Source organism: Argiope bruennichi, chromosome 2 (genome assembly GCF_947563725.1).
Source record: "Argiope bruennichi chromosome 2, qqArgBrue1.1, whole genome shotgun sequence".
NCBI lineage: Eukaryota > Metazoa > Arthropoda > Arachnida > Araneae > Araneidae > Argiope > Argiope bruennichi.
Window position 1 is genome coordinate 73,730,828 of NC_079152.1, and position 26,851 is coordinate 73,757,678.

A 26,851-nucleotide genomic window follows, 5' to 3' on the forward strand; every position below is an offset into this window, starting at 1 on the left:
TTCATGAAAAAATATAGCAGTATTTTCCTTTATTATTATCATTTTGGAAATAAAATACATAAAAAGAATATAAAGATATCTTAAAATTCAGAATTTTTTCCATAATTCTAACCAAGAAATCAAGAATGAGATTTAAATCATAAAGGAGTGCCTTTGGCATGAGCCAAGACTGGGTACAATGTTCTTTGTTTAATGCAATTAACCTCAAAGCAGTCAAGTGGCGCATTAGTAAAAATGGCACCGACAAAAACATTTGTTTCCCAAATGGGATGGGAAATGATTCTACAGCAACCCAAATCTTCAATTTGCAATCCAAAATTGCGATATCGCAAGTCCGTCTCAAACATAACGTCATCCACTAAAGGGCTGGAATACTAAAATATAGAAAGAATGTATTTTAAAAACAACATTTTAATAATTGTGTATTTTTATATAAAGATTTAATTGATCATTAACAAGATGATTCACATAGAACAAGCTTTATGAATTAATTAATCTAATCTTGATGCACATAACTGGTTTTGATATATTGCTATGCCTCTTCCTTTTCTAAGACATATTTTTAAACAGATAAATAATAATCCTGTAATTTTGAAAGATTATGAAATTTTGCCAAAAATAATATATTTACTTATTATATATATAATAAATTATATATATATTTATTTATAATTCATCAAAAGTACTACAGAATATTATATTGTCATACCTAATAAGAAGTTGCTTCAATGATTCATGAACCAAATTTGTTAACTATGTTTTGTACTATGGCAGTTCAACAATCTCATATACATTTTCAGACACTCAAGCTCTAGAACAGAATGCTTTTCCCTATATACGATTAGTTATGTGAATCAACTGTAGAATTTTTAACAGATTCATTGGCTTTATTGGAATCACCCTGCATATGAATACTACAATTATACATATATATGAAAGCTCTGTCTTCATTTTACTCTTCACTCCTTTTGAAAGCAAAATAATCTGAGATTTCTTAGTTGAAAAAAAGTTATTTCTCCTACAACATTTATACTTATAAAGACAAAATTAAATAGTGGAAGCATGAAGTTTTTTAAAAAAATTATTGAATGCAGCATTATTAGAAAATATTTAGATATTCTTGTCAAAATAATAAAAACAAAATTCAACCATAAACTTTTCAAATCTGTTTTAAATCAATCATATTAGAAAAGATGTATGCATACATACTGATAACGTTTTTATTACAAGCAATTGGCAAAGAATCAAATATAATTGGATTTAAAGTTATGTTAATAGATTTAGAAAGCCGAAGGAAAACAAAAATTAATTAGTAGTAAAACTAACATGTATAAAATACTTATTCATACTTTTAATTTGAAATAATTTCTCATAAGACAAAATTTAAAAAACAAAATGAGAAAAAATGTTAAATTTCATATAAAATTTAGAAATTAAAATAGTGTTTACAATTTTGTCATGTTAATAAGATCATGCATGCACAGAAAGTGAAAAAGATAGGGCACAATCATACCCATCAGTTGCCTTACAGGGAGAAATATTTATCATTGTTTGGAAATTTTTTTTTCTTTCTCTATGCATGATCCTTCTAGCATGGAAATAGTATGTGCTTAATATAACCATGGGTGCAAATCATTTAAGAAATGATATATAGAGAGAAATAATTATTAAATATATAGGTAAACAAGTAAGTATAAATACATAAGTAGTTTGAAACCTATAATTAGCTTCATTTTTGTAAAAAAAAAAAAAAAAAAAAAAAAACTGAGAGCAATGAAGAACTTTGGAATTCTTCAAAAATTTATAAAATGAATGACTAAAAGCTGTGCCCCCCAATTTCTAACAGAATATTCCATTATTTTATAGTGATTCTGGGACAAAAAAAAAAAAAAAAAAAAGGAAAACAGCGAGAGCAAGGTACACGAGCGTTCTACCTTTGATTGATATATTTCCAGAAAATAATGTCATGCATAATAAACAACTATAATTGGTATATTACTGATCTTCATGATAGCGTAAGAATTATAAAGACAAAGGTGTTATACTCTGATAATATAGTCAAACAACTTCAATAAAACCACTTTAACTTTGAAAATATGTTAAAGAATTTTCAAAAGCAAATTTGATTTTTTAACTAAAATGGCCTTTTTAAAAATGGCAAAGATACTTTTCATGTACTGTTGCTTTTTAACATAGTAACATTCTTGTTTTTTGGCAATTATTTTGAAAACTATTTATAATACAAAGAAAATAATTTTTTATTCCATCTTAATTTTAAAATCAATAATTGCAGTATAATTTTTGCAGTATTTCTCTGATTTTCTTAATTTTTAGGGACATTTTTTATCATAATCACAATAACTCTCTTAATAGAGTGTCAATACTTATGAAAATAGAAAAATACACAATAATTTCTTGGATGTGAATGGAGATATGCAGGCAAAAAAAAATAAACAGAAAAAAAAGTTTTCCATTGCAAATGAATGTTATCACATTCCAAAATAGTCCTCCATTCCTAAATAGTCCTTACAGTGTCCCCCCACCTCTTTTTAGCTTCATAAATATTACAGTAAAGAAAAAAAATGAATAAGCATTTTTAAAAAAGAAAGCTCTTCCTTTCAATGAATATGATTCAAAATTTCATACAGATTTAAAGTTTTGTGAAGCACAAACTAGATTTTATCAAATTTTTTACAGTTTTTAAGGTATTTATTTCAAACATAGAAAGAAACAATTAGAAATAATTTCAAAAACATTATTTTTCTAATTAATTTTCTGAATATATAAAGATTTAGAAATGTGTAAATTGATCAAAATCCTGAGATCAGTTTCTTTTAACAGTTATAATATTTTATCTATGTCTACATTTTTGTATGAAAAAAAAAAATCAATCTATTTAGATAAAAAAAAATCCTTTCAGATGCTGGTACTGTAAAATGATATGTTGATGTACTGTAAAATGTTATACATAAGTTTTCTATACAACATATTAATTTAGAAATTATTCTATTTCAAAAATCAATTTGATTTCAATCATGGTAATTTATATATACATTTTTAATACAAGTTTTACAATTGTATTAATATTTTAACAGAGATTTATTTCATTTCTTCACTTTTCAAGTATAAATGATTTTGATTTATTTAAAAAAATGTATTCATCCTTTTAATTTAACTTACAATAGACATTCAAATGCAGCTGTAATTATTTAGTCTTTCAAAATAGAGAAGTATATTCTCAAAGAAGAAATAATGATGAAATTGCTTTGATTTGTATCTATTTTGAAAACTTGTAAGTAGTTTAGCACTTCAAACTCCTAAATTGTAGTATATTTTCATTTCATCGAAGCTATTTAACCCTGCTGTTCTGTTCGGGTCTATATGACCCGGAAAAAATGTATACTTTCGTAAAAATCTATAATACAGAGATATTTTCATTGAAACTTCTTGACATCTTTGGTAAATAATATAAATCCTAGAGGGATTTAGGATTATTCTTATTTCGAAGGAATATTTTTCAATATATACCTAATGTATCGTTTGGATCAATACGACCCAATGCAAAAAAAAAAAAAAAAAAAAAATCATTTATTTTCACCCATACATGTTTAGTTTTGCTTGGAATAATTAAAAAAAAAAAAAGAAGAATAACACTAGTTTCTGTAATTTATCTGTTTTCGAAATCTTTTTCATTGACTTATGTGTTTGGTCAGATGACTAGAGAGCACATACAAGGTCAAAAGGTTGATACGATTGGCAGGGGGTCAATCTCTTTGCTCTTATTGCAATGTTTCTTTTTTCTGCTGTATTTCACTTTCCGATATACTGTAAAAGAATGTGTCTGCGAATGTGAGAGAAAAAATGGTGAATCGCAGAAATTTGAGTCACGCTGATATAGCTAAACTGATAGAAGCTTCTGACAGTGCAGAAGAACTATCGGAATATGAAAATCATACAAGTGATGAAATTGAGAGTGAAAGTTCTGACAATTTTGATACCGATATTTAACAAATGAACTATAAAGGGAGTATTCAGTTCAAGAATTGTGAAATGAAGTGGAAGTTGGATCTGCTGCTAAAAAGTGCATTTGAGTTAGTATTCAAATCCACAATTGAAAACGAAATCATAAAATGACTAATATTGAAGGAGAAAGGGTTTATGGAAAAAAGTAGAAAAATATTGAAAATAAAACTTTTCAAGCATATATTGGATTATTATTGTTAGCTGGTGCTTATAAATCATATGGAGAATCAACAAAAAGCTTATGGGATAAAGAAACTGGCAGAAATATATTCTGTGCGATAACGTCCCTCGAAACATTTTGCACCATATCGAGAGTTATTCGTTTTGATAATAAATCCACACGTCAAGAAAGAAGAAATTTGGATAAATTAGCTGCAGTGGAAGATATCTGGGAAAAGTGGATAGACATTCTACCAAAATTATATAATCCGAATGAAAATATTACTGTAGATGAACAATTAGTAGGATTTCACGGCCAATGTCCTTTCAAACAGTATATACCACATAAGCCATCTAAATATAGGATCAAAATATGGACTTTATGTGGCAGTAAAACTTCACGTGTACTGAAAACACCAATTTACACTGGAAAAGAACAAGGGTCAAAGCCGGAGAAAAATCAGGGAATGCCAATAGTATATGATTTTACTTATGGGTATTCGCGGCACAATATTACATGTGATAATTTTTTCACATCTTACAACTTGAGACAACTTCTTCTAAAACGGAAAATAACTATGCATGGCACCATTAGAAAAAATAAATCAGAACTTCCTGAACAAATGCCAAACAAAGAAGTTCACAGCTCCTTAGTTTATTTTACAGAAGACACAACAGTTGTAAACTACATCCCAAAAAAGAAAAGAATGTTATTCTTATGAGCACTTTGCATCATGACAAAGAAATTAGCAACAGACCTGACAAAAAAACCATTAATGATCTTAGACTATAATTCAACTAAAGGGGCTGTGGATATTCTTGATCAACTTTTAAGCACATACACTTGTAAAAGAAAAACAAATCACTGGCCCAAGATAGTATTCTATAACATGCTTGATACTTCTGTGTACAATGCATTTGTTCTGTGGACTTCAATACATAGTGAATGGAACGAAAACAAATCGACTGAATGAAGACTATTTTTGGAAGAACTGGGAAAATCACTCATTTTTCCCCACATTGAAGAAAGGCCACACCTACCAAGAAGTGTGGACTCAATAATAATAGTGAAACAAATACAGAGAAAACATACCATCTGGATCTGCTGAGAATACTTCATCGTGTATCAAACATGCAAAGTGCAAGCTCTGTCTGACAAGCAATGATAGCAAAACTAATATGTTATGCTGCAATTGTAAGAGTCACATTTGCAAATTTCATGTAAAATATTATTGTTCAAATTGTAAATAAAAGTAAATTTCAATCTTGAATATTTTTCTGTTATTTTTATAGATGCTTTATATTATTAGATCTATTTTTAAACTCATATTACTATTGTTTAAATCATTTCCTAAATGACACCTGTCAATTATTGCAAGAAAGGTTAGTTTTCTGAGTAGGGTCATATTGACCTAAATGCTACATATGTGAAGTAAATATGAAAAGAACAGCAGAGTTAAAAATCCTTGAAATAATGATTCAATTTCTAGATATTTTTGTAACATTCTAAAACTTATATTTATGAATAAAATAATTAAATATTACTCACTGGTTTTCCAGTATTTGGATGAACAAAATCAGCCCAAAAATTCTGCCGACCTAAAAATCTGGTAATGGCTTTAGCAGACGTGATGAACTAAAAAAAATAAATATAAATAATAATAATAAATATAATAAATAAAAATTCTTTGTTATTAATACAAAAGATCAAATAAAAATTTTAATAAAGCAAAATTTACAGAAATCCATTATTAATTTTAGCAATATTACCTTAAAAAATATATTTGATACCTGTAATTTTAAATAAATAATTGCCATAAATCATAGATTCATTCAAAATAAAATAAAATTAATTTTAAAAATAGCTTTGCATTATGCAATAATTTGTATACTGAAAGCAAAAAGGATAGTTGACAATAAATTATGCTGAGGCTTTGCTTTAACAAATATAGTAAATTATATTAATTACTACTTCTAATACATGAGCATCTTCACATTCATGCATTAATACCTTCCTTAGTATCTGAAAGGTGATTTCAAATAAGGTCGTTTAAAAATCTTAATCTAAAAGTCACTTTAAAAACAAACCTATTTCTGTATATGCATAGCATACTTTAAAATATTTAGACCTGGAATACCTAAATTTCTACCCAAACTAGGAATCTGCATGAAACTGAATCCAATTTATTTAAATACTAACAGAATAAATCAATAAAATATTAGATTATATTTGATTGTCAGATTTTCAACTAATAGAATTCTTTATAATTCAATTTTTAACTAAGACAAATAAGATAATTAAATTTAAAAAATAATGACAATGTCAGAGTTAAATTTTAATCAACAGAAATACAGAAAATAATCATATATTTTATTTGAATATTGTATTTTCAAACAGTAATGATCCATGTTTAAATAAAATTTTTATCAATTTTTTTCCACTTTATTTCATAAAAATCATCATTTTTTTCTCTTAATTTCATAAGACTATGTTCAATAGAAAGAAAATTCATATACTTCCAGAATAATCTATAGCAGGATATTTTTATAAGTTTTGCATACCTTTCACATTGTTAAGTTTAAGAATAAATAAGTGCTGTAAGCAAAATGAGGAATTAAAAAAAAAGACACTGAAAATTTAAAGAACAAAATCTATATGATTAAAGCAGAGTATCCATGCATGCTCTTTATACAAAGTCAAATTTTTCTTCAATTTTCATGAAATTTTACACATATGTTGATTTAAATGTGAAAAAGAATACTGACAGCTTATCAAAGTCCAAAAGTCAGCTATTTAAAAATTAAGCAGGTTTTTGGTATTCATTTAAATATATATTCTGAAATTATTACATCTCAAAAATGCACCTTACATTACTTTAAAATTAAGAAATTAATGCTCGCTTAAAATTTAATTCTGCCTTTTTATGAATTCCCTTCCCCAAAAAGATATAGAATAAAACTTCACTATATTTCAGGAATTTTACTTATTGCACTGAGACATACTTTCTCCACTGGTTTCAAAATCATACATTTAAAATGGAAATTACTATTTAGCTTTTATTCTAATAGAAATGAGATTTCTCTTTGTTTAAAAAGTATTTGAATTTCAGACTTTTTTTCAACCATTAACAACATAACCAGATATTATATTAATTTTCCTACTTTTGTCTATATTTAATCTATTATTTTTAAATCTTTTCTACTGTTTATAAAAACTAGAGCCTCAAAATTTTGTAGATTTTTTTTCCTTCTTTTTTTGAAATTATTACCATTATGATTCAACTTCAGAAATACGTAATGATAAGACCAAATTTTATAGTTTGTCTTAGTCCTTATTCGTATTGTGTAATAATATCATGTGTACCAATTTCTTACTGTTCTATCAGTTTTCTGTTCTACCTTTTAATTGTAATTGATTGATTTTCATTATATCTATAAACAAAACATAATAATCAAACTATGGAATATATGCAGTACATATAATATTGTAAAACTTTTATGAGCAAATGTACTTGCTTATTAATCACATGCCAGCAACTAATCAACAAAAAAGGAATGGGGGAAAAATTGCCAAAGAGATCATATTTACATGTCATTTTTTTTTTTTTTTTTTTTTTTTTGCAGCCAAATTTGGCTTATGTAAGAAAGCTTTTTTTAGTTTTTATTAAATATTAAAATATTTTATTTTGAAAATGGACCTATCAAAAAAAGAATTCATTTTTTTTTCAAAAATATCAATTTCCATTCAATTTATATTTTTCAGTCATCAAGCATGAAAGATGAAATTTTAACTAAATATATTCTGTATTAATAAGCAGCCAACAAAACCAAAATTCAGAAGGCTGATCTGAATGGGAAGTTTCTGTCTTGATGTTTATGATAACTTTTGTTCTGAATTATCTTTTTTTTATAAATCACTAATATATGGGCAAAATGTTTCAGTGCATTGATTCATTAAATTCATATAAAAAATTACATAATAAAGGCTTTTTATCTATTGCCATTTAAATTATTAACCATTTGTACAAACAAACAACCCTTTGATGCTTTCATACTGGGTGAGTATTAGAACACAGCTGCCTCTGCATATTAAAAGGTCTTTATAAATTGGTCAGTTCACTTCTACCATTAGTCTTTTATTTGCAGCTCACAAAGCATTTAAAATGCTTTATATAATCTTTTTATAATTACTAATTTTATATTTTAATATGCATAATATCTAATAGCAATAGAGTTATTACTGATATTGATAGAAATGATGACTCATTTTACTTAATATGAGTGAGTTTCCAGAAATAAAATCAAGTTTAAGGAAATGTATAGAGTTCAAATAATAAATAGTCTGCTGAAACCTACATTCATTCAATTATCACAGTTTCCTCCATGATGCAGATCATTTTGATTCTAGTCAACAAAACAGCTAATGGATTGCAAATTCATTTTCAATTAATTTGTTTTTTTCCTGTCATTAAAAAACACAATAATGGAAAAAAACCAGCTGAAAATAAAGAATAGCTTTCATTAATGTGGCAGGCGATATACACACAACACTAACATTGGAGATAGTGAAGGGTAATGGATCACCCCAATTAGTTGCAGTGAAAAAAATATATATAAATTAGGGGGGGATTATTTGATTACAAACAATAAGTGCTTTAATTCATTAATAAAGTATATTTTTTAGTGAGAAAACGTTTTCAATGCTTAATGAAGCTTTCCATTCAAAAGAATTGCATATCTTTATCAGGGGTTTTAAATTTACATTCACTTCTGGCAAATACTAGAAAAATGATCTTTACTAGTAAAATTATGACATTTTATGCAAGCAATTGCAGCTTTATTGCCTTTAGATCTTGAGTAATAAGACTTTGATCTTATAAAACTTTATACATCAGTCTTTGTAGTGTTTTAATATTTTTGATGAGACTATTGTGAACCATCAGAAATAGCTTAATCCATGCAGAGTTTTAGGAAGTATTTGCATATATTTTTTTTTCCTACTTTTTATGTGTAGCTTTATGAGAGATAATTATTCCAAAAAATTTCTCACGTATATATATATATATATATATATATATATATATATATATATATATATATATATATATATATATATATATATAATGCAAGGATTAACAAGGGCTATTTGTTGACATCAAAGCGACTCATACATTTATGAAGTGACATTCAGCACTCAATAAGAAATATTGATAAAATTATGTTCTTATAATAGTTAGTCACTTTGATGAATAATTCATATGGTAAATATCGTCAAATTTTAGTGTGATTCCAAATAAAAGAGTTCACAAGCATTTTATCATTTCAAACTACAAATCTAAAACAGTTTTGAAACCTTTCTAATTTTTTATCAATCGTGACATATTCAGTATCAATTTCTTCTTCATCGCATCTAATTGAATTTTCTATTTCATTTTCATAATTTGTCAATTTATGTTTCCAGACAGTTATTTATTAAACAATTCAGCAAATCAAACAATACAAACACTGAGACACAAAACCCCGTTGCTTAGAATGAGAAATTTCTTAGTAATAATGGTTGAATGGGATGAGTTACCAATTTGCAATATGGATTCTAAGAAATGCATATCACCAATGCAAAATAGAAAGAAAAGTAAAAATAATATTACCAGGGGTGTTTGTGGGACCCCAAAAAATCCCCGGAAACTTTTACGGACTTACTACCGACATTTTGCAGTTTCGAGAAGGGGGGGGGGGGAGAGAAATGAAAAATTACGATTATTAAGTATTGAATGACCTAATTATAAAAGTTCAATGAATTACTTTTTTTGCAAAATTAATAACCATTAATTTTGCAAAATTAAGACCTTTGAACCCAGGTCACGTGATCGCACATCTGGTCGAACGAAGTCTCTCCCTTTTTTTTCTGCCGCGCCTACTTGCCGAAAAGAATCCAGAAGAGAATGTCCGAGAACCAGGGGAATGAGTCATAACTCGCAATAAGGAAAGAACAAAAAAGAAGTTTTTTCCCCCCTTTTCACGCATTATCACTGCCTTTGGAGAAAGAAAGGAAAAATTTTCACCACACACACTGACCTTGCGCTTTCTGCTTTCAAAGCAAACAAAATTACCCAGATCAAAATAAATAATTCATTATTATTCCTACTTCCTATTGAACGACGATCCCCGGAATTTCCGGGTATCGAAGTTCAAAATCCCCGGAATTCCGGGGTTTCCCCGGAGCACAAACACCCCTGTTATTACACCTGCTAAGGGATGGCAGATACTGAAAGGATTATGGATTCGAGACAATTTTTTCATGGGAGTGATGTTTTTCTAAGAATAGAGTGACTCTGTACTCTGCGATCTTTCGCAGGTTAAATACAGCATTCAAAAACACAATCTGTGATATTTGCCTCTTTCTCTAACTGTATAAAAAATCTATAATTATTTATATATACTTTTTTAATAAAAATTTACAGAATTTAAGATTAATTTACATTTTAAGATTTGGAAAATCTCGATTACGAAAAAGTATAATATACTTACATATTGATTTAATTTTTCTCTTTCTTTTTCTGCTTCTTCACTCCAAGTACTCATATCATTTTCAGTTCTTAGACACAAAGTTACAAGTGTGAGATTTTCATCTAAGTATCGTGCAGGAAACAGTTTCAAAAAATCTGAAAATAAAAATTTAACACATTTTGCTATTTTGCATAAAATATAGTAGTTTACATTTAGTTAACAGTTTTTTAGTTAGTAATATAAAATTCTAATCATATCTTGGGTATTTATTAAACATCGTATCTAACAGCTTTAACTAGTCACTTCTGGAAGCCATTTCTTAGAATTCCCAATTTTGATTTATTTTTATTTTCCTTTACTGTCATATTTGTTTGCAGGTTTTATCTTGGCCATATGCATTATATGGCCATTTTTTTAATCAATTTCAATAAATAAGAAAATTTATGTTTATATACTGATTTCAACTTTAGGAACTACCATTCAATCTATCACCTTCAAAATATTCTATTTAAATTCAATTTAACTTTTATTTTGCTTTAAGATAGGTTTTTTTTTTTGTTTATTTATTTAGTGTTCATTACTTTAAATATAGAGGAAACAGATTTCATAATTCCTTATTTGTAAAGTTTGCTAATATCATTTTTATCTTTTTCCGAATTGTTTTTATTTGAAAATCTAAACCAACATTTTAATAAATTTAACAAAGTGGTTACAAAAACTGGGGAAAAAAATTCCTTGACTTATCCTGACTAAATTTGTAATATTTTCCGGACTTACTGCTACTTATTAGTATCCTGGCTTTCTCTCTATACAGAGTCATTTTATGCATATAATAAATACTATTAAAATAGTTTTAAGATTTATTTAATGTGAAAAAACTATAATACCATGAAATTTAATTAAAAAAAATGTAATAAACATCCTAAAACACTTTAAACAGTATATTACCTATTATTTTAATAGTAAAGGTTGTTATGATCTTTGATCAAAATTTTGAAACAGCGCAATAACTAACTAGTGCTTTTGGCATAAGTATTAGAATTGCAAGCAGGAGCTTAAATATTAAAACAGTATAATTGTATGTATATAATAATACATATTTAAGCAAATATTTAAACAAAAGTGTTTTCCTGGTTCTCCCGGTAGTGTAGCAACCTTGTTCTATTAACCAAAAACTATGTTTCTACCATATAATTGTGAAAAACAATACAGTGAATTCAAAATTCATATAGTAAAATGAATTTACATTAGTCAAAATATGGGAAAGACAGATATTTAAAAAATATATATTTTTTAAAATTTTATTGATAATTAAAAATATCTGTTTAATTTGAAAATCTTGAGATTAGCTGTTATTTAAACTTCATGCCTGTAATGTTTAAGGGTTTAAATTCAATGTTCAAAATAGCTGCCTTCGAAACTAAACACTTCTCCACTTTGTTACTCAAAATGCTGAATTATTTGTATCATTCTTTAATAATTCATAGCAATAATTAGCTTTCTGAACTTTTTAAAAATCATTTTTAATAGTCTGCGATTTTCAGAATTACGAGATTATAAAATTCTTTGGTATAATAATTTTTTTAAATTCTAATTAAAAATAAATTTGCAGACAATAAAAAAAAATTACAATTTTAAAAGTTATATAATTATTTCTTTATAAGAAAAGTTAAATTTTTCTGTATATTGCAATAATTTATATAAAAGAATTTTACATTTCTTTATGTAACTTTACAAGTGATTTCATATAAAATAATTTAAACCTTTCCTATAAATAATTGTTGTATTATAAAAATTTCAAAATTTTCAAAAATGTTTTAAAAGTAAAAGAAGAACTTAAACAAAGTTTAATAATGGTTGACTTGACAATTTAGTTTCCATAAATAGTAATAGTAAAAAAAATAATAGAAAATAATTTTATTCTAAGTAAGAATGCACATTTCTGCTAGCAATCAATAACAGGAAGGAAAAAAAATCGCAGAGGAAACAATAACACACATGGTTTTGTACAACTGGATTAGGTCAATTATGAAATGTTAATGTATTGATATGGTGACACAATTTAATTGTATGATTAATTTATTTCTAAAATAAAAGATCAGCAAACTGATTAGTATTATAATATATACTGCAAAGTCTGTAACTTGTGAAAATACTAGCCATTTGGTTTCTATGAAAAGGATCTCATTAATGAAATCAAAGATATATATTAGAAAATTCAGAAGTTAATTCCTCTTCACACTAAACTCTACATGAGAGTTAAATAGAGGAAAATCACTTGGTAAATATAGGTGTAGAGCATGTTGAGAAGTTTGAATGCAATGTTATTTGGTAAAAACCATAAAATATAAAAAAATCTGAATAAGGAACCATAAATCATACCTCTTCTTAAAAGGATAGGACATTCATGAGCAATACATTCTACTTTGTTAGATATGGACATAGCTGTCTGAAATAAGAAGAGGGAAGGAAATTAAAAAGTATCGTATATGCATTTTAAAGACATTACACAAATAATTAATATTTCAAAATGCAATGACAACTATCAAAACATCTCTTTTTATCATTAGAAATAAAAAAATTATGAAAACTAAAATTCATTTACAGTAAAATACAAGGTGTCTCAAAAACCCTGAATGCAGCTTTTATTCCTGAAATATTGATTGTAGAGATACACTGTAAATTACAAAGTTGCATAAAAAAAGGTGCAAATTGCTATGAAATAAATTAAAGTTTTCAGGGGATTAAACTTTAAAAAATACAAAATTTAAAATTTTAAACAGACCTTGTACAAAAAATTCTCAATGAGTAAAATGTGCCCCATCCTCTAATAAGGTCATGTATGAAATTTCAACATTTTATCACAAAAAATCTCAAAGATATGAAACTACATGAATACCGACTTAAACTACTTTTTGATGCCTGGATATGATTGCGCAAAGAGAAAAAAATCATGTCAGATGTTCATGTTTTAGGGGTCATACCCAAATTGACAAAGAAAGTAATGATTGAATAAAAAAAAATAATAATTTTACTATTTATTGGTTGTAAAGTATTAAAAATGTGTAGAAATAATAAGTTAAAGGAAAGTTACATAACTTAAAGGAAAAATTACAAAAGGAAAGATTACTTTAATGAAAGATTACATAAGATTTTTTACTGTGCTATTTTTAAGTTATATTCTGTAATTCATGATATAAAATTTTAAAGTATTTTTCAGGAAGCATAATTTAAAATTTATAATTAAAACTAAAGATATGAAGCATATTTTATTTTCTTATGATGCATTCCTGCGTCACGTCATCTGCACTGAAGCTGTAAATATTTGCATTTTAATTTATGATTGATCCTTCTCCAACTTTGTTTTAACATATCTTTGAGAATTTTCATAACATTCTGAAATTTTGTACATGACCTTATTAGAGGATGGAGCACATTTTCCTCATTAGGAATTTTTTTGTACGGGGTCCATATAAAAATTTAAATTTTGTATTTATTAAATCCCCTGAAAATTTTAATTCATCTCATAACATTTTGCACCTTTTTTTAAGCAATTTTGTAATTTACAGTATATGTCTACAATCAATATTTAAGGATTAAAAGCCGCAGTAGAGGTTTTTGACATACCCTGTTTAATATCAGTGGAGTTACAAAGGGATAAATTCAGTTTATATTCTTTCAAAAACTTAAAATTATAATGAAGAAGAGGAAATCTGTTCCAAAAATAAAATAATAAAAAATCTTTGATCACAAAATATGATTAAGTAGAAAATATTTTCTTATGTTCAAATGCATTTATAACATCTCTATTTTAAGAACAACACAATTTGAACCTTTGTGTATAATACAATTCCAAAAAAAAAAAAAAAAAAAAAAAAAAAAAGCTCCATAAAAATATTTTGGTAATATTAATAAATAATTTCTATGCATAACCAAGAGGAAATTATCTTTTTAAAAATACAAGAAACATAGAAAATAACTAAACTTCTCTATTATTAAAAAAAATTATGTCAAACCATATTTTCAAAGCTCATATTTATAAATTGCACAAAAAAAAATACATCCATAAATTTTTGAAAGCAGAAGTATTTTATTATTTTAAATAAATACACAAAGATTTCACTCAATATTTTTTTAAAAAAAATTAAAAATAAGATTTTTGTTTATGGAAAAATATAATGCAATGTAGTAAATAAAATTTTATAGCTAGTAAAATTGTTGTATTGCATTGGCACATTTGTTGAAAAACTCAAGTAACTAAATGACAACAGCAATGAAAATTACATGAGTAATTTAAGGTCAAAACAAGACAAATATATGAAAAAATAATAGCAAATAAAAAGTTCTTATTTAATAAAGAATATATAAATATTTTACAACTGTTTAAAATTATTTGCGATTACGCATTAATGTAATTAAAAAATATAACTTACATCTACTACATTATATGCATACTGAGAAAGTATGGATTTGTATTTTTCTTCAACTAATGGCATAGATGCTTCCCATTTATCACCAGTTGGGGTTGGTAGATTTTGAATTTTAGTCTGCAAAATAAATGATTATATAAACTCTGTGCATCAATTAAGCACTTCTTTTTGTTGCTCATACTTCCAAAATCTCACAAGATATTCTAAAAGCAGCAATGTTATCATTTTATCATCATAGTAAAATTCAAGTATTTCTGAAACTCTAAAATTTTTTCAGTTAGTTCATAAAACCTGGAAGCCAATGCAAATTTTTATAATCACTTAATTATCATAATATTGAGTAAAATTATATTACTAGAACAATTTTGAAGCAAAATCATTGAAGATAGATTACAAGCATAAATTATGATATTGTTTTATTTTCTTAATTAAGTTGCTATTGCAACATATAGAACATTTCATAAAAGGCATGCTTTTAATATTTTACTTTTAGAAAGATGGAAAGATAAAGTTTATAAAATTTTAAGAGTTTATTCACATGTGACAAATAGATGTAAATATGACTACTTCAAACATTAATTTGAGATTAAATAAATGTTATTAATATTTTGAGCAGTCAAGCCAAACTTAAAAAGCAATAAATGATATTATTTTACATCCTCTTATTAAAATAATGCTATTAAAGAAACAACTTACTTATGCTCAACATAATATTTCAAAAGATGTTTCTTTTTAGCACAGTAAACAATATATTTCATATTTAGAAATTTAATGAATTTAAAAATCAGAATATTTATATACTATTAAAATTAAAAGAAATAAGATGTTAAATTACAAACATTTTAAAATGTACACAAATGAATTAACACATACTGTATATAATAGCTGCAGAGGAAGCCCACCCATATTTCCAGGCAAAGGAGTTCTGCCATCAATTTCTGTAAGCAAGCAGATTTCTTTTTCGCCATAACCTTTCTTTTCAGTAGCTGGAAATTAAAAATCTTTTTGAAGTAAGCATAACAGAGATATAATTTGAAATAAGATACAGATATTAAATTTATTACTGAAACAATTTTGTGAACTAATAAAAAAAGTTTTCTTGCAGCAAACGAAAGAAAAAAGGATATAAAATGAATTTTCATATTAATTTTGAAGAATGGAGTTTTTAGTTGAATTTTAAGCTAAAAAACATATATGATATTATTTATTCTCAACTAAAAACTTTTATAATGTTAATGGATAAATTAAATAAATGTTGCTGTTATACTCTATTCTGAGATTGATAATCTGCATAAAAATAAATAAAAGAATAAATTAATAGAATCATTCTGCAACTGCCTCTGATAATAGTCTTAAATAATAATAGTAACTATTATAAATCATTTTAACAGTTCATGAAATTCACTGAAAAATTCAATAAATGTTTTAGCATGCATGGATTTCTCATTACTTCAAATACATTTTCGGTTTCATAAGAGTTTTGTTTAAAAATTTACTGCATCAGCAGAAATTTATACAAGAACATATTACATATATATATTACAACATTTACTAATTTATGTAACATACCCAAAAAATATTAATTTCAAACACGAAAGAAAAACTCTTTATGAAAGATCAGTTCATTATTTTAAATAGATTTTTATTTTTATTTTGTCAAAATTAAACTGTAAAAAAACATTTAATCTGAGACTTATTTGTAGAGTCATATTAAATAAAAGCCAACAATTGTATAAAAACGTTTAATCTGAGACTTATTTGTAGAGTCATATTAAATAAAAGCCAACAACTATATAAAAACCTTTAATCTGAGACTTATTTGTAGAGTCATATTAAATAAAAGCCAAAAATTGTATAAAACGTTTAATCTGAGACTTATTTGTAGAGTCATGTTAAATGAAAGCCAAAATTAGAATTAGCAGGTGTGGTATCCCCCAAAACTTTCTTGCATATTCCCTAATAAAGATGTTATCCTTGAGAACACCTTGCATTAGTGCACAATAGTCACAAAATATTAAACTTTGGCTTGAATTTAACATTTTTATTGAATCTATCACATGATACTCAGCAAGTGTTTTTAATGATTAATTCCTGGCATATGGTTAATAGAATCCGAAAATCAAATTTGCACTTTTGATACATTTTTCCCAACCAATTAAAAAAATTGACAGAGAACTACATTGTCACAAAATTGCATGACAAACTTGATATATTTAAGTTATTGCATTTTTCAGTTATTAAAAATAAGAGTTCAATAGCAATTGAATTCTTATTTGTGAACAAGAACAATCCAGTTGAAATAGACAAATTAATTTAAAAGTATATTATTACGTACAAATATTATAGATAATCTGAACTATAGTGACATTTAAAGTCACCACTTCAAAATTCATTTGTCATTCCGAGAAATAATAAGATTTTCATCTCTTTACCTCCATCGTTATTACTATTTTTGTAGTTAACACTGTCATTGTTTATTAATATTTATTAAAAAGAGAAGTGTTATTCAGAAAATGTTTTATAATATGACAAAAAATCTCATATTCAATTTTAAAAACTGTACACATGAGAAAGATATATAATTATAATCTTTCATGGATTGGTATTTCTGAAAAAGAGATTTGTATTCATTCTAAAATCTGTTTTCTCTCTAAATAGTTTAATTCTCTTTCTCTATACAATCTAGTTTAATTAAAGTTTAATTTTGATTAAGTACTAAATACTAACTCAAATATAGAATATTTACTGCAATTAAATCAAAATGTATGAAAATTTATAGCATTAATAATACCTAGTATTTGATTTTATTCAATTGATACTAATCCTACAAAACTTTAATCTCTTAGTATGCAAACAAAACTTTAATACATTTTCCTTGAGAAAATTTCATTCAAATTATTATTTAGTCTCCTTCTTTCCTCAATTCATTTTAAGATTTGCATCTTTTAATAAGCATCTAAAAACAGTTTTTAAAACATTACAGCAAACATAATATAGAACTACCTATGTTTGATAATCATTTATTTGGTTCATCTAGATTATTTAGACCATCAAATAATTAATAAGGAATGCCTTTTTTTAATTTCATTTTTATATGTAATATATTGTTATAATATAGTAATAATCAATCATATATTTGTAATACTTTATGTATTACCATTATTAGTAGGATCTCCAAAGTTCAGTTTAGACAAAATAGCAGGAAGTCTTCTAGAATAGGTACACCTAAAGCTAGAAAGCACATATTTTCTATTTTGGAAGTAAGGTACTTGTCTTAAGAGAGTCAACATCTGCAAAGAAATAAGCTCAAATATAACAATTTTGAATTGGAAGGTAGGATATTAAAAACAATATTAGCATTAAAAATAATGAAATGACATGATAATTGCTGAAGAGAAATAATAGCTATTCCAAAAAGGTATAAAAAATCTTTTAATGGAGCCTTCAAGTGACTTAAATTGGCACAAATAATTGATTGAATTTCTAGGCAAAGATTAAGATGATTACACTCATGATTATTTTTTATTGTTGAATGAGCAGATGCACTTATTTTTTATCAATGTCAGAAAGATTGCATCATATTAGTAGTGACAATATTTAAACTTCAAAATAGTATATGCTCTTAACCTGGAATGCACTAGTTAAACCTGTTAGGAATTTTAAAGCATTCACAAAGCTTAAAGCTGCTAACACATTAAGATGATTAAGTTAATTACAATAGATTAAAAAGGGATTTATCTTTATTTATAAGAAAGATGAGTATATGTGTATTTTAGCACTCTATACATTAGATTTTTTTCTTCCACAGCTATCAAACTCAAAGCCTTGGAGGATGGGAAAGTGAACCTCAGAGAGATTTTTTTAAAAATTTTGATTAGTTAAAAAATCACGAGAAATTTTAATGTTTTTCTCCAATAACTTCTGAAAATGTTATTGCACAAAAATTATTTTTACATCAACTTAAAATTTTTTAAAAAAAAGTCCTTTTTAATGATAATATGTTTTTGCTTGATTTCCAATAGATCACATTGCTGCTCTGAAATTTAAACTGTTTTCAGTGTTTCATCAACAATCTGATCACATGATTTTTTCCCCCCTCCATTGTTGGATAGGTAAATGAACCAGACATTTGTGTTGTCTTCAATAGTCTTGATGCTATGGGAACTGTCCATATTAGAAAGACACAATCACACAATAAGCACAGCATAAGTAAGACAATTAAAATAACACAACTTTAGTATCAGACAACTTGGAAAATATATTGACATAACATTATATCCAAATGATTTATATAAAATAAATACTCTCGATGAACTAGCTGGTCATTTAAAACAACCAATTATACATCTATATGAATATAATTAGCTGCCTTTGGTGACCAGCTGGTTTGTCAGGAGTAATGTTCTCCAAAATTTTCAATAAAATATTTATGTACCTTGGTAATAGCTTCCACAGCAAAACTTTTAAAGCTTTAAATTTTAATAGTCACATAAATCATATTATTATGGAAGCCTTACAATATATTTTTTCATTGTAGAATATATCTCTCCAATTTATTGTCAGTTGCTATAAGATTTAAATTTGAAATTGAAATGGAAGACACAAAACTTCAATAAATATGAACACTTCATTGCTGAAACCAAACATATTTTTTTAAAATATAACTATAGATAATCAAATCCTTCAACACCGTAATTTTATTTGCATCGCAAAATATTTTTTTTTATAAAATATGCAATATTTTAAAGAATTATTCAATAAAAATTCTTCTGATTTAATTTTCTGAAACAATTATAAAGTCTAAATTTTATGCCATCCTTTGATCCTTCAAATCATATTCAATAAAATTATCTTGACGATACAACATTCCGATCTTCTGTGATCAAGCCTGCCTGAGTTATATAGCTTTGAATATAATTATTACTGGATAATCAACCATTTCATTATTTTTGATAACCATTGCAGGAAAAGTCCATATGCCGATTGGCATATTTTCTTAAAGATGGTTGAAGCAAAAGTTTAAAATCATGCATTTTTATAGAATAGAGACATGCAAATTATCATAACTCACTCAGTTTTAATTGAAAAAAAGTGGGACTGTTTTATTTAAAATATTAGTATCCCAAGAACATTTTATTGAATATGACTCACAGAACAGAAGATTTGTATAAAAACAAAATTTGTAATTTATCAGAATATTTTGGATTAATCACATAAAATATGATTATTTTTTAGACCATTTTTTATTCAATATATATGTCAATTAATGAAATTTTAGAAATTATCTGTTGGGCTCTGATTAGAGTAAACATCCTGTAAATATTAAATTTAATAAATAAAACTGAATATTGAAAAGCCTTAAATAAAACTGAATTATTGAAATAATAATATAGTTACTTTAAAATGTCACAGAAAACCTTTTCTTGCATTAATTCTTTTTTAAAGATATATCACATACCATATTTATTCCATTTCATACAAACAAATGTCGAACATCATACTTTCCTAGGTTTAATTTGCAGTAAGAGTTAAGTTAATTTTTCAATTTTTGCATTTCTCAACATGCTGATAAAAGCTAATTATTGCTATGCACTCATAGCATGCTCATGAAATTAAATTTTATTTAGATTTTATGCGAAATAAATTGTTGGAAAACACGATTAAAATATTTCTTTTAAAAATTCATTAAAAATAAAAATTTAATTTATAATTTAAAATGTTGGAATCATTGAAAAGATTATTTTTTAACTTTTTGATGCAAAAATCATCTGTAATTTTCATCAAATTTGTGCTGTAATATTATTAAAAGTTATCGTGGAAAAATAACAAAATTTTACTTTGTTTTTAATTCATTAAATTCTAATTACAGTTTTTAAAAAAATGCTCCAAGATTCCCATTCTTTATAGTATATATCGGTCAAGTTTGCTAGCTCTGGGTCATATAATATGGCATGTAAAGAACCCCCAAAAACAAATACACATATATACGCAAGCACTAACACACATTCATCTAATAATTAGATTTGGAGAACTCCAGGCACTGATTGGAGTATTTCCTTTAAGACAGTGGATGAAAAGATCTAAAATTGTGTGTTTTTATAGAATAGTGATATTCAAATTTTATGTCAGTCAGTTTTAATGATTCATTTAGCTGATTGGAGTGCAGCTCTTTTTATTTAAAATATTAGTGCCTCAAGATAATCTTGTTAAATATGGTTCACAGAATTAAAAATCTAAATAAAAATTTAAATTTAAAAGCTCATCTGAACATTTACTGATAAGTTACATAATATATAATTATTTATTACATTTAGATCATGTTGTTAGCAGATGTATGTCTTATTAAATTAGCTGATGGTAGGTATATAACCATATTTGCCTTAAATAAAGTTGATTTATTGAATTAATAATGTAAATATTGTAAAAGATCACAGAAACCTTTTTCTTGCATTCATTTTTTCAAAAATATCATATTTCATATTTATTTCATTTCATAAAGACACATGCTGAAAATTATACCTTTCTAGCTTTAATTTACAGTAATAATTCACTTACTTTTTAATTTGAATTTTTGTCAATGTGATGGCAACACACAGATGAAAGCTAATTTTTTCCCATGCATGCTTAATGTTCTTGTGCATGTAAATTTTATTTTCATTTTGTGAAACATAAATTGTTGAAAAATACTGTTAAAATATTTTTGAAAAATTCATTGAAAATAGAAAATTTATGGCTTAAAACATTGATATCATTAAAAAGATAATTTTGTAAACTTTAGCTTGATGTGAAAATTATTTTTATGCAATAATATTTTCAAAAATTACCTCAAAAATACACTTAATTCTTAATCAATTAAAATTCTAATGGAAAAATATTAAAAAATCTTTTTAACATGAACATTCTTGACCTAAATAATACACATGTGTCAAACTTGGTAGTTATAGGTCAAATGGTCTGGCTGTAGAGAGCCAACACACACATGTGCATGCATATGGTAAATATACTTACCAATGAACATTCGATGTTATTTTCACCCTTAACGCTCAGTGGTAAGTATGCTTACTACTTTCAATTTCCCCAGGATTAAAACTAGTAAGTATATTTACCACCCCTTATTTCATAAATTAAATGGCAAATCAATGAAATTTTGATATTTTAGTATTTACATCATCAATTATCGTGATATAACCTAAAAAAAATTATTTGTTTGTGCACCAGAATTATGCCCTATAAAGGGGTAATGTTCTCATTCTTGTTTTTTAATTTCACTGTGCAATCAAATTTCTTACTGAAACTTTTCTTTGCATTGATGGTATCAGAATTGTATAGTTCTTTTGAACATAATGTTTTTTAGCTATTTTGATGTAGTAAATCTTGGTTTACCATTTTATTTATTGTTGCAGATTTATTTAAACAGATTTAACAGATTTATTTAACAGATTATTTTAAAGCTCTGACAGTGAACAGATTATTTAAAAGCTTTGCAACTGATTTCTGCATTAGCAAATTTTAATTTGTAATCATCGATTTCACTTCAGAAACATTTTAAACAACATGTACTTTTTTTTAGGTACACGTTTGTTGTACTTGTACATGTAGAAGTTTTATTTCCATATAGAAGTAATGATGGATTGGAATGCACAAAAACTTATTCTTCAGTTCACAACTTGTTTGTATGCATTATTTTGAAAGAAAAATTTAAAAGTGGTAGATAATAATTCTTATCTGCAATAATAAGCTGTTTTCTAAAATGTTAATTCCAAAACATTTGCTTAAAAAATATTTTTTTATTGAATTTGTTCTATAAAGGAATAAATATCCATTATTCAAACATAAATATTCAATAGATATATGTGTGACAGATTTACCCTTTCTGGTAAAGTTAACACAAAGACTGAAGAATTTTTGATTATTGAAGTTGAAAAAGTTACAACCATATTCAGATTATACGTTTAATTAAACAATAATCACTGTATACAAAAGAAAATTTCTTTCTCATGAATAAATGAACTAAAGCAAAACAGGTGGTAATAATAATAAGAGAAAATCTGCCAAATCTTTGTAATATTACAGATTTTCTTTTATTAATTGGACACTAGATTGTAAACACAGTGAAACAATAGAAGATATTTATAAATGTTATATATAAAATTAAGTAAATGATAAAATATGGAGAAAACATTACTATTACTCAATGTAAGAAGAAATTACTATAAAAAATGAAAAATAACTATAATTTTTTTTATATTCAAAAGCTATTAAAGCATTTTTACATATCACATTATTTAAAAAATATTTTAAAAATAATTATATTCAGTATTTATTCAGGCAAATATTATTTTCAATTTTTTAGCAAGATTAAATAATTATAAATAAATTTCTATGAACAATATTTAAACTTTTAATGATACAGAAAATCCATGATAAGTTATGACTAATAATAATCAAAAGCTAAAAAATAAATCATGGTATATATATTTATGTTTCCAAGTCTGAACTCAGACAGCTATTTAGTAAATATTGTAATGAAAAAGAAAAATAGAGTGAAAAACTTTGTATCCAAATAAATAATTATTTAAATCAATAAATTCTATAACAAATGTGAAAATGAATTTGTACAAGTGCTTTTGATCCTCACAAGAATTTAAAAATAAATAAATTCATAAACGGAGAAAAGTATGATAGCACTCTGATATCCAAAAATTCTTTTTTGTTGTGGATTATCATCTAACAAGACAACTATTTACAGCATTTACTAAAACCCACAATACTAATAAAAAACACTTGATCAGGAAAATTTGAGGAGAAATAACTTTTGCCATGAGTAAATACTTAGAAACAGTACCAAATTTCACAGCTTCTTTAATAAACCAATATGATCAAAATTGTCACAAATCATAAATAAGCAGACTAACAAATTGTGACAACATAATTTTTAAACTATTATAAGGTGTTTTTTTTAATAAAACACAGTTAATTATTCCAGAACTGCAATTTTTATTTATATAAAGTAGGATGCAAACCAACCTTCTTTTTCAGTACAAAATATGCTTAGTTAAAACTTTTATGTTACAGGAGTTATTTGATAAAAATAAAACACACACACACACACACACACACACACACACACACACACACACACACACACACACACACACACATTAGAATTTTGGAAATGAATGAAGTATATTCTATTCATGTGATTCTAAGTCACAATTACAACTACGCATATTAATAATATCATATAGAATTCTTGACATTGCAGCGGCCAAACAGGCGATAAATGACTGTTTCGCCAGTTGGCGATAAGCATCAATCATACCTACGGAGATGAACTTTGCTCTCCAACGAATACGAGTGACTCATTTCATGCCTTCGCCAGCTGGCTTAGAACTTCTGCCTCGTGCTGTTCGATGGAATTACGGCCAATGTATTATGATTTATATTTGTTAATTTAATTTGTAATTAAAATTTATTTTTGTTATTTACATGGCTGGCAGTTTTCATTAAGTAAAAATGTTTTAATACTTTAATTTAAAGTAAATTTGGCAATGCGTGTTAAACCACGCACCAAACTGGTGACTTGGAACAAATCTTGACATCATTAATATTCATCCAATTCCCAGATATTTTATACAGCATCACAAAAAAAAAAAAAAAAAGTCAGCAAACTATAAAAATTTTTTCCTCATGACATTTCTAATGCCATGTGATTTTTTTATTGGATTACTGCATTAAGTAAGGAAGTTGGAATGCAAATAGGCCAATTAAAAAATATTATTAAATAATTTATCAAAGCAATCTTAACCCTTAACTGGGGATGTGCGGTCTGCGAGACCACTAGCGATGGATTTTCCGTCACCCCTTATTCTATTTTTAGCTCAATTGAATGGATTGATCCTGTAGCTTCTTGTTTTGTGACCTTCAATACACGTGCACTTTTTTAATTGATTTCAGCTGATGCTTTTTAAAATAATTCATTTATTTCTTTAAGTGCGGTCTCTAAGACCGCACCTCCCTGTTAGTGTCCCAATGATAAACAAGGCTTAGCAGATGGTGCTAAAACTTGGGTCCTGAAATATCATCCAATTTTCTGATCCTATAATGAAGCAGTGCTCCAGACACTTTTAAATGAAGCAGAAAGTGATTTTAGTGATAAGGATAATTGTACAGAAGAGTTTTTCGATGAAAGTTCGCATTCAACTGATTCTGATATGTATGTTCAAACATAACTAATTTTTCTAATGATAATGTATTTTGAAAAATTTATAAAATATATTAATATACCAAGAGATATATATACAGAATTTATAGTTTGATTTTTATACTAGTTCTTAATCTGTATGTTTAAAATGCCCTAGAAAACCGTGCTATGAAAGTCACACAAGCCGATAAAAAAGGGCCAATTTCACCCATTGTCAAGTTTTTATTTTTCATATAATTGTTAAATTTTACATTATATTGTCTTCTATATACCTTCATATACTATAAAAATAAGTATGGTTTAAAAAGTAAAAAATATGTTTTTTCAAGAATATTATGTATTGTAACATGTAATTTGAGAAGAAAATGTATGTTCAAACGCATTTACTTTTTTCAATGATAATATATTTTGAAAAATTTCTAAAACATATCTATATATCAAGAAAAATATCTGCAAAATATATTGGCAGTTTTTCATACTAATGCATTCATTAGAAAATATAATTTGAGTGTAAATGAAATGCGGTCTCGTAGATCGCACCTTCCCAGTTAAGTGTTTAAAAATAAAAATTCTTTGAATGATAATAAAATAATAGGTCTAATTATGTTTTTAAGTGAAATATTAAAATCATAAAGTTAAATATAATTACTTATTTATAATATAATGAATCACTAATCATTCATTTAATGGGTTATATTACATTTCTTAAGTTGATTTGTCTTTTAAATTTCTTATTATATTAGTTAGTTTGGCAAGCGTTGATAAGTTTTTTCTATATTGGTGGGACTCGATTTTCTTATTTTACTGGAAATTAGTATACAAGCCGAGATATGTCATGGCTTGAAAAAAATTCTCATGATGTTAGATGAAAGAAGAAATGTCATTTCCTCTATTATTTAATAATGAAAAAATGTCAACGGCTTAAAAACTTCCAGTGTTAAAATTTCTACATATGCAATTAAATACAAATCTAAATATACATAGCTAATCATAATTTTTTTATATCAGCTTACAATTATTAGAATAGAAAATATTCAACTTTATTTGTCAGTAAATAAAAATACAGCCTTTAAATATAAAAAAATATCACAAAAATATAAAAAAAATATCTACCAGAAGTCACATTACCAAAAGAAAAAAAAATAAGTATTTTAATACAAAACAAAATCTGGAGTTGAATAAGTACAAACCTTTTGTAATATCCGTATCAAATTCGCATTAAAAGAAATTTTTTTAATTAATTAGCAATTTTTTAAAATTAATTTAGCAATGTGTATGCCTTTTCTGATAGCTCATTCTTAAATTAATATATAAATTTTCTAGAGAAATTAAATACGTTAACACAATTTAACTAAGATTTTAGATAGATAGCATTCACATTGTATTACGAAATAGCCTTACTTGATGGATGTTTATTAGAAATTATTTATATTTCTATTTTGGAGACTCGTTAACCGGAGGACGCTTGAACCCCCCATTTGAAGTTGAAAGGGGGGAGCAGTGGGGGGAAGCAGCACTGGAGGACGGA

General features: G+C 25.8%; 1 protein-coding gene across 2 annotated transcripts; it reads right to left on the reverse strand.

Annotated features, from left to right (window-relative positions):
- On the reverse strand, positions 1 to 26,851 carry LOC129962110 (cobalamin trafficking protein CblD-like). 2 transcript variants are annotated; one of them, XM_056075842.1, is made up of 8 exons: positions 26,725 to 26,851; positions 18,277 to 18,409; positions 15,993 to 16,105; positions 15,123 to 15,236; positions 13,072 to 13,138; positions 10,711 to 10,844; positions 5,732 to 5,818; positions 1 to 374 (listed from the first exon to the last, which is right to left on the reverse strand). In XM_056075842.1, the coding sequence occupies exons 2-8, from the start codon at positions 18,407 to 18,409 to the stop codon at positions 138 to 140; spliced, it is 885 nt and encodes a 294-aa protein (XP_055931817.1). In that variant the 5' UTR covers positions 26,725 to 26,851; the 3' UTR covers positions 1 to 137. The 2 variants fall into 2 exon arrangements, with proteins under 2 accessions (XP_055931817.1, XP_055931816.1); XM_056075841.1 differs by lacking the exon at positions 26,725 to 26,851 and adding an exon at positions 26,514 to 26,718.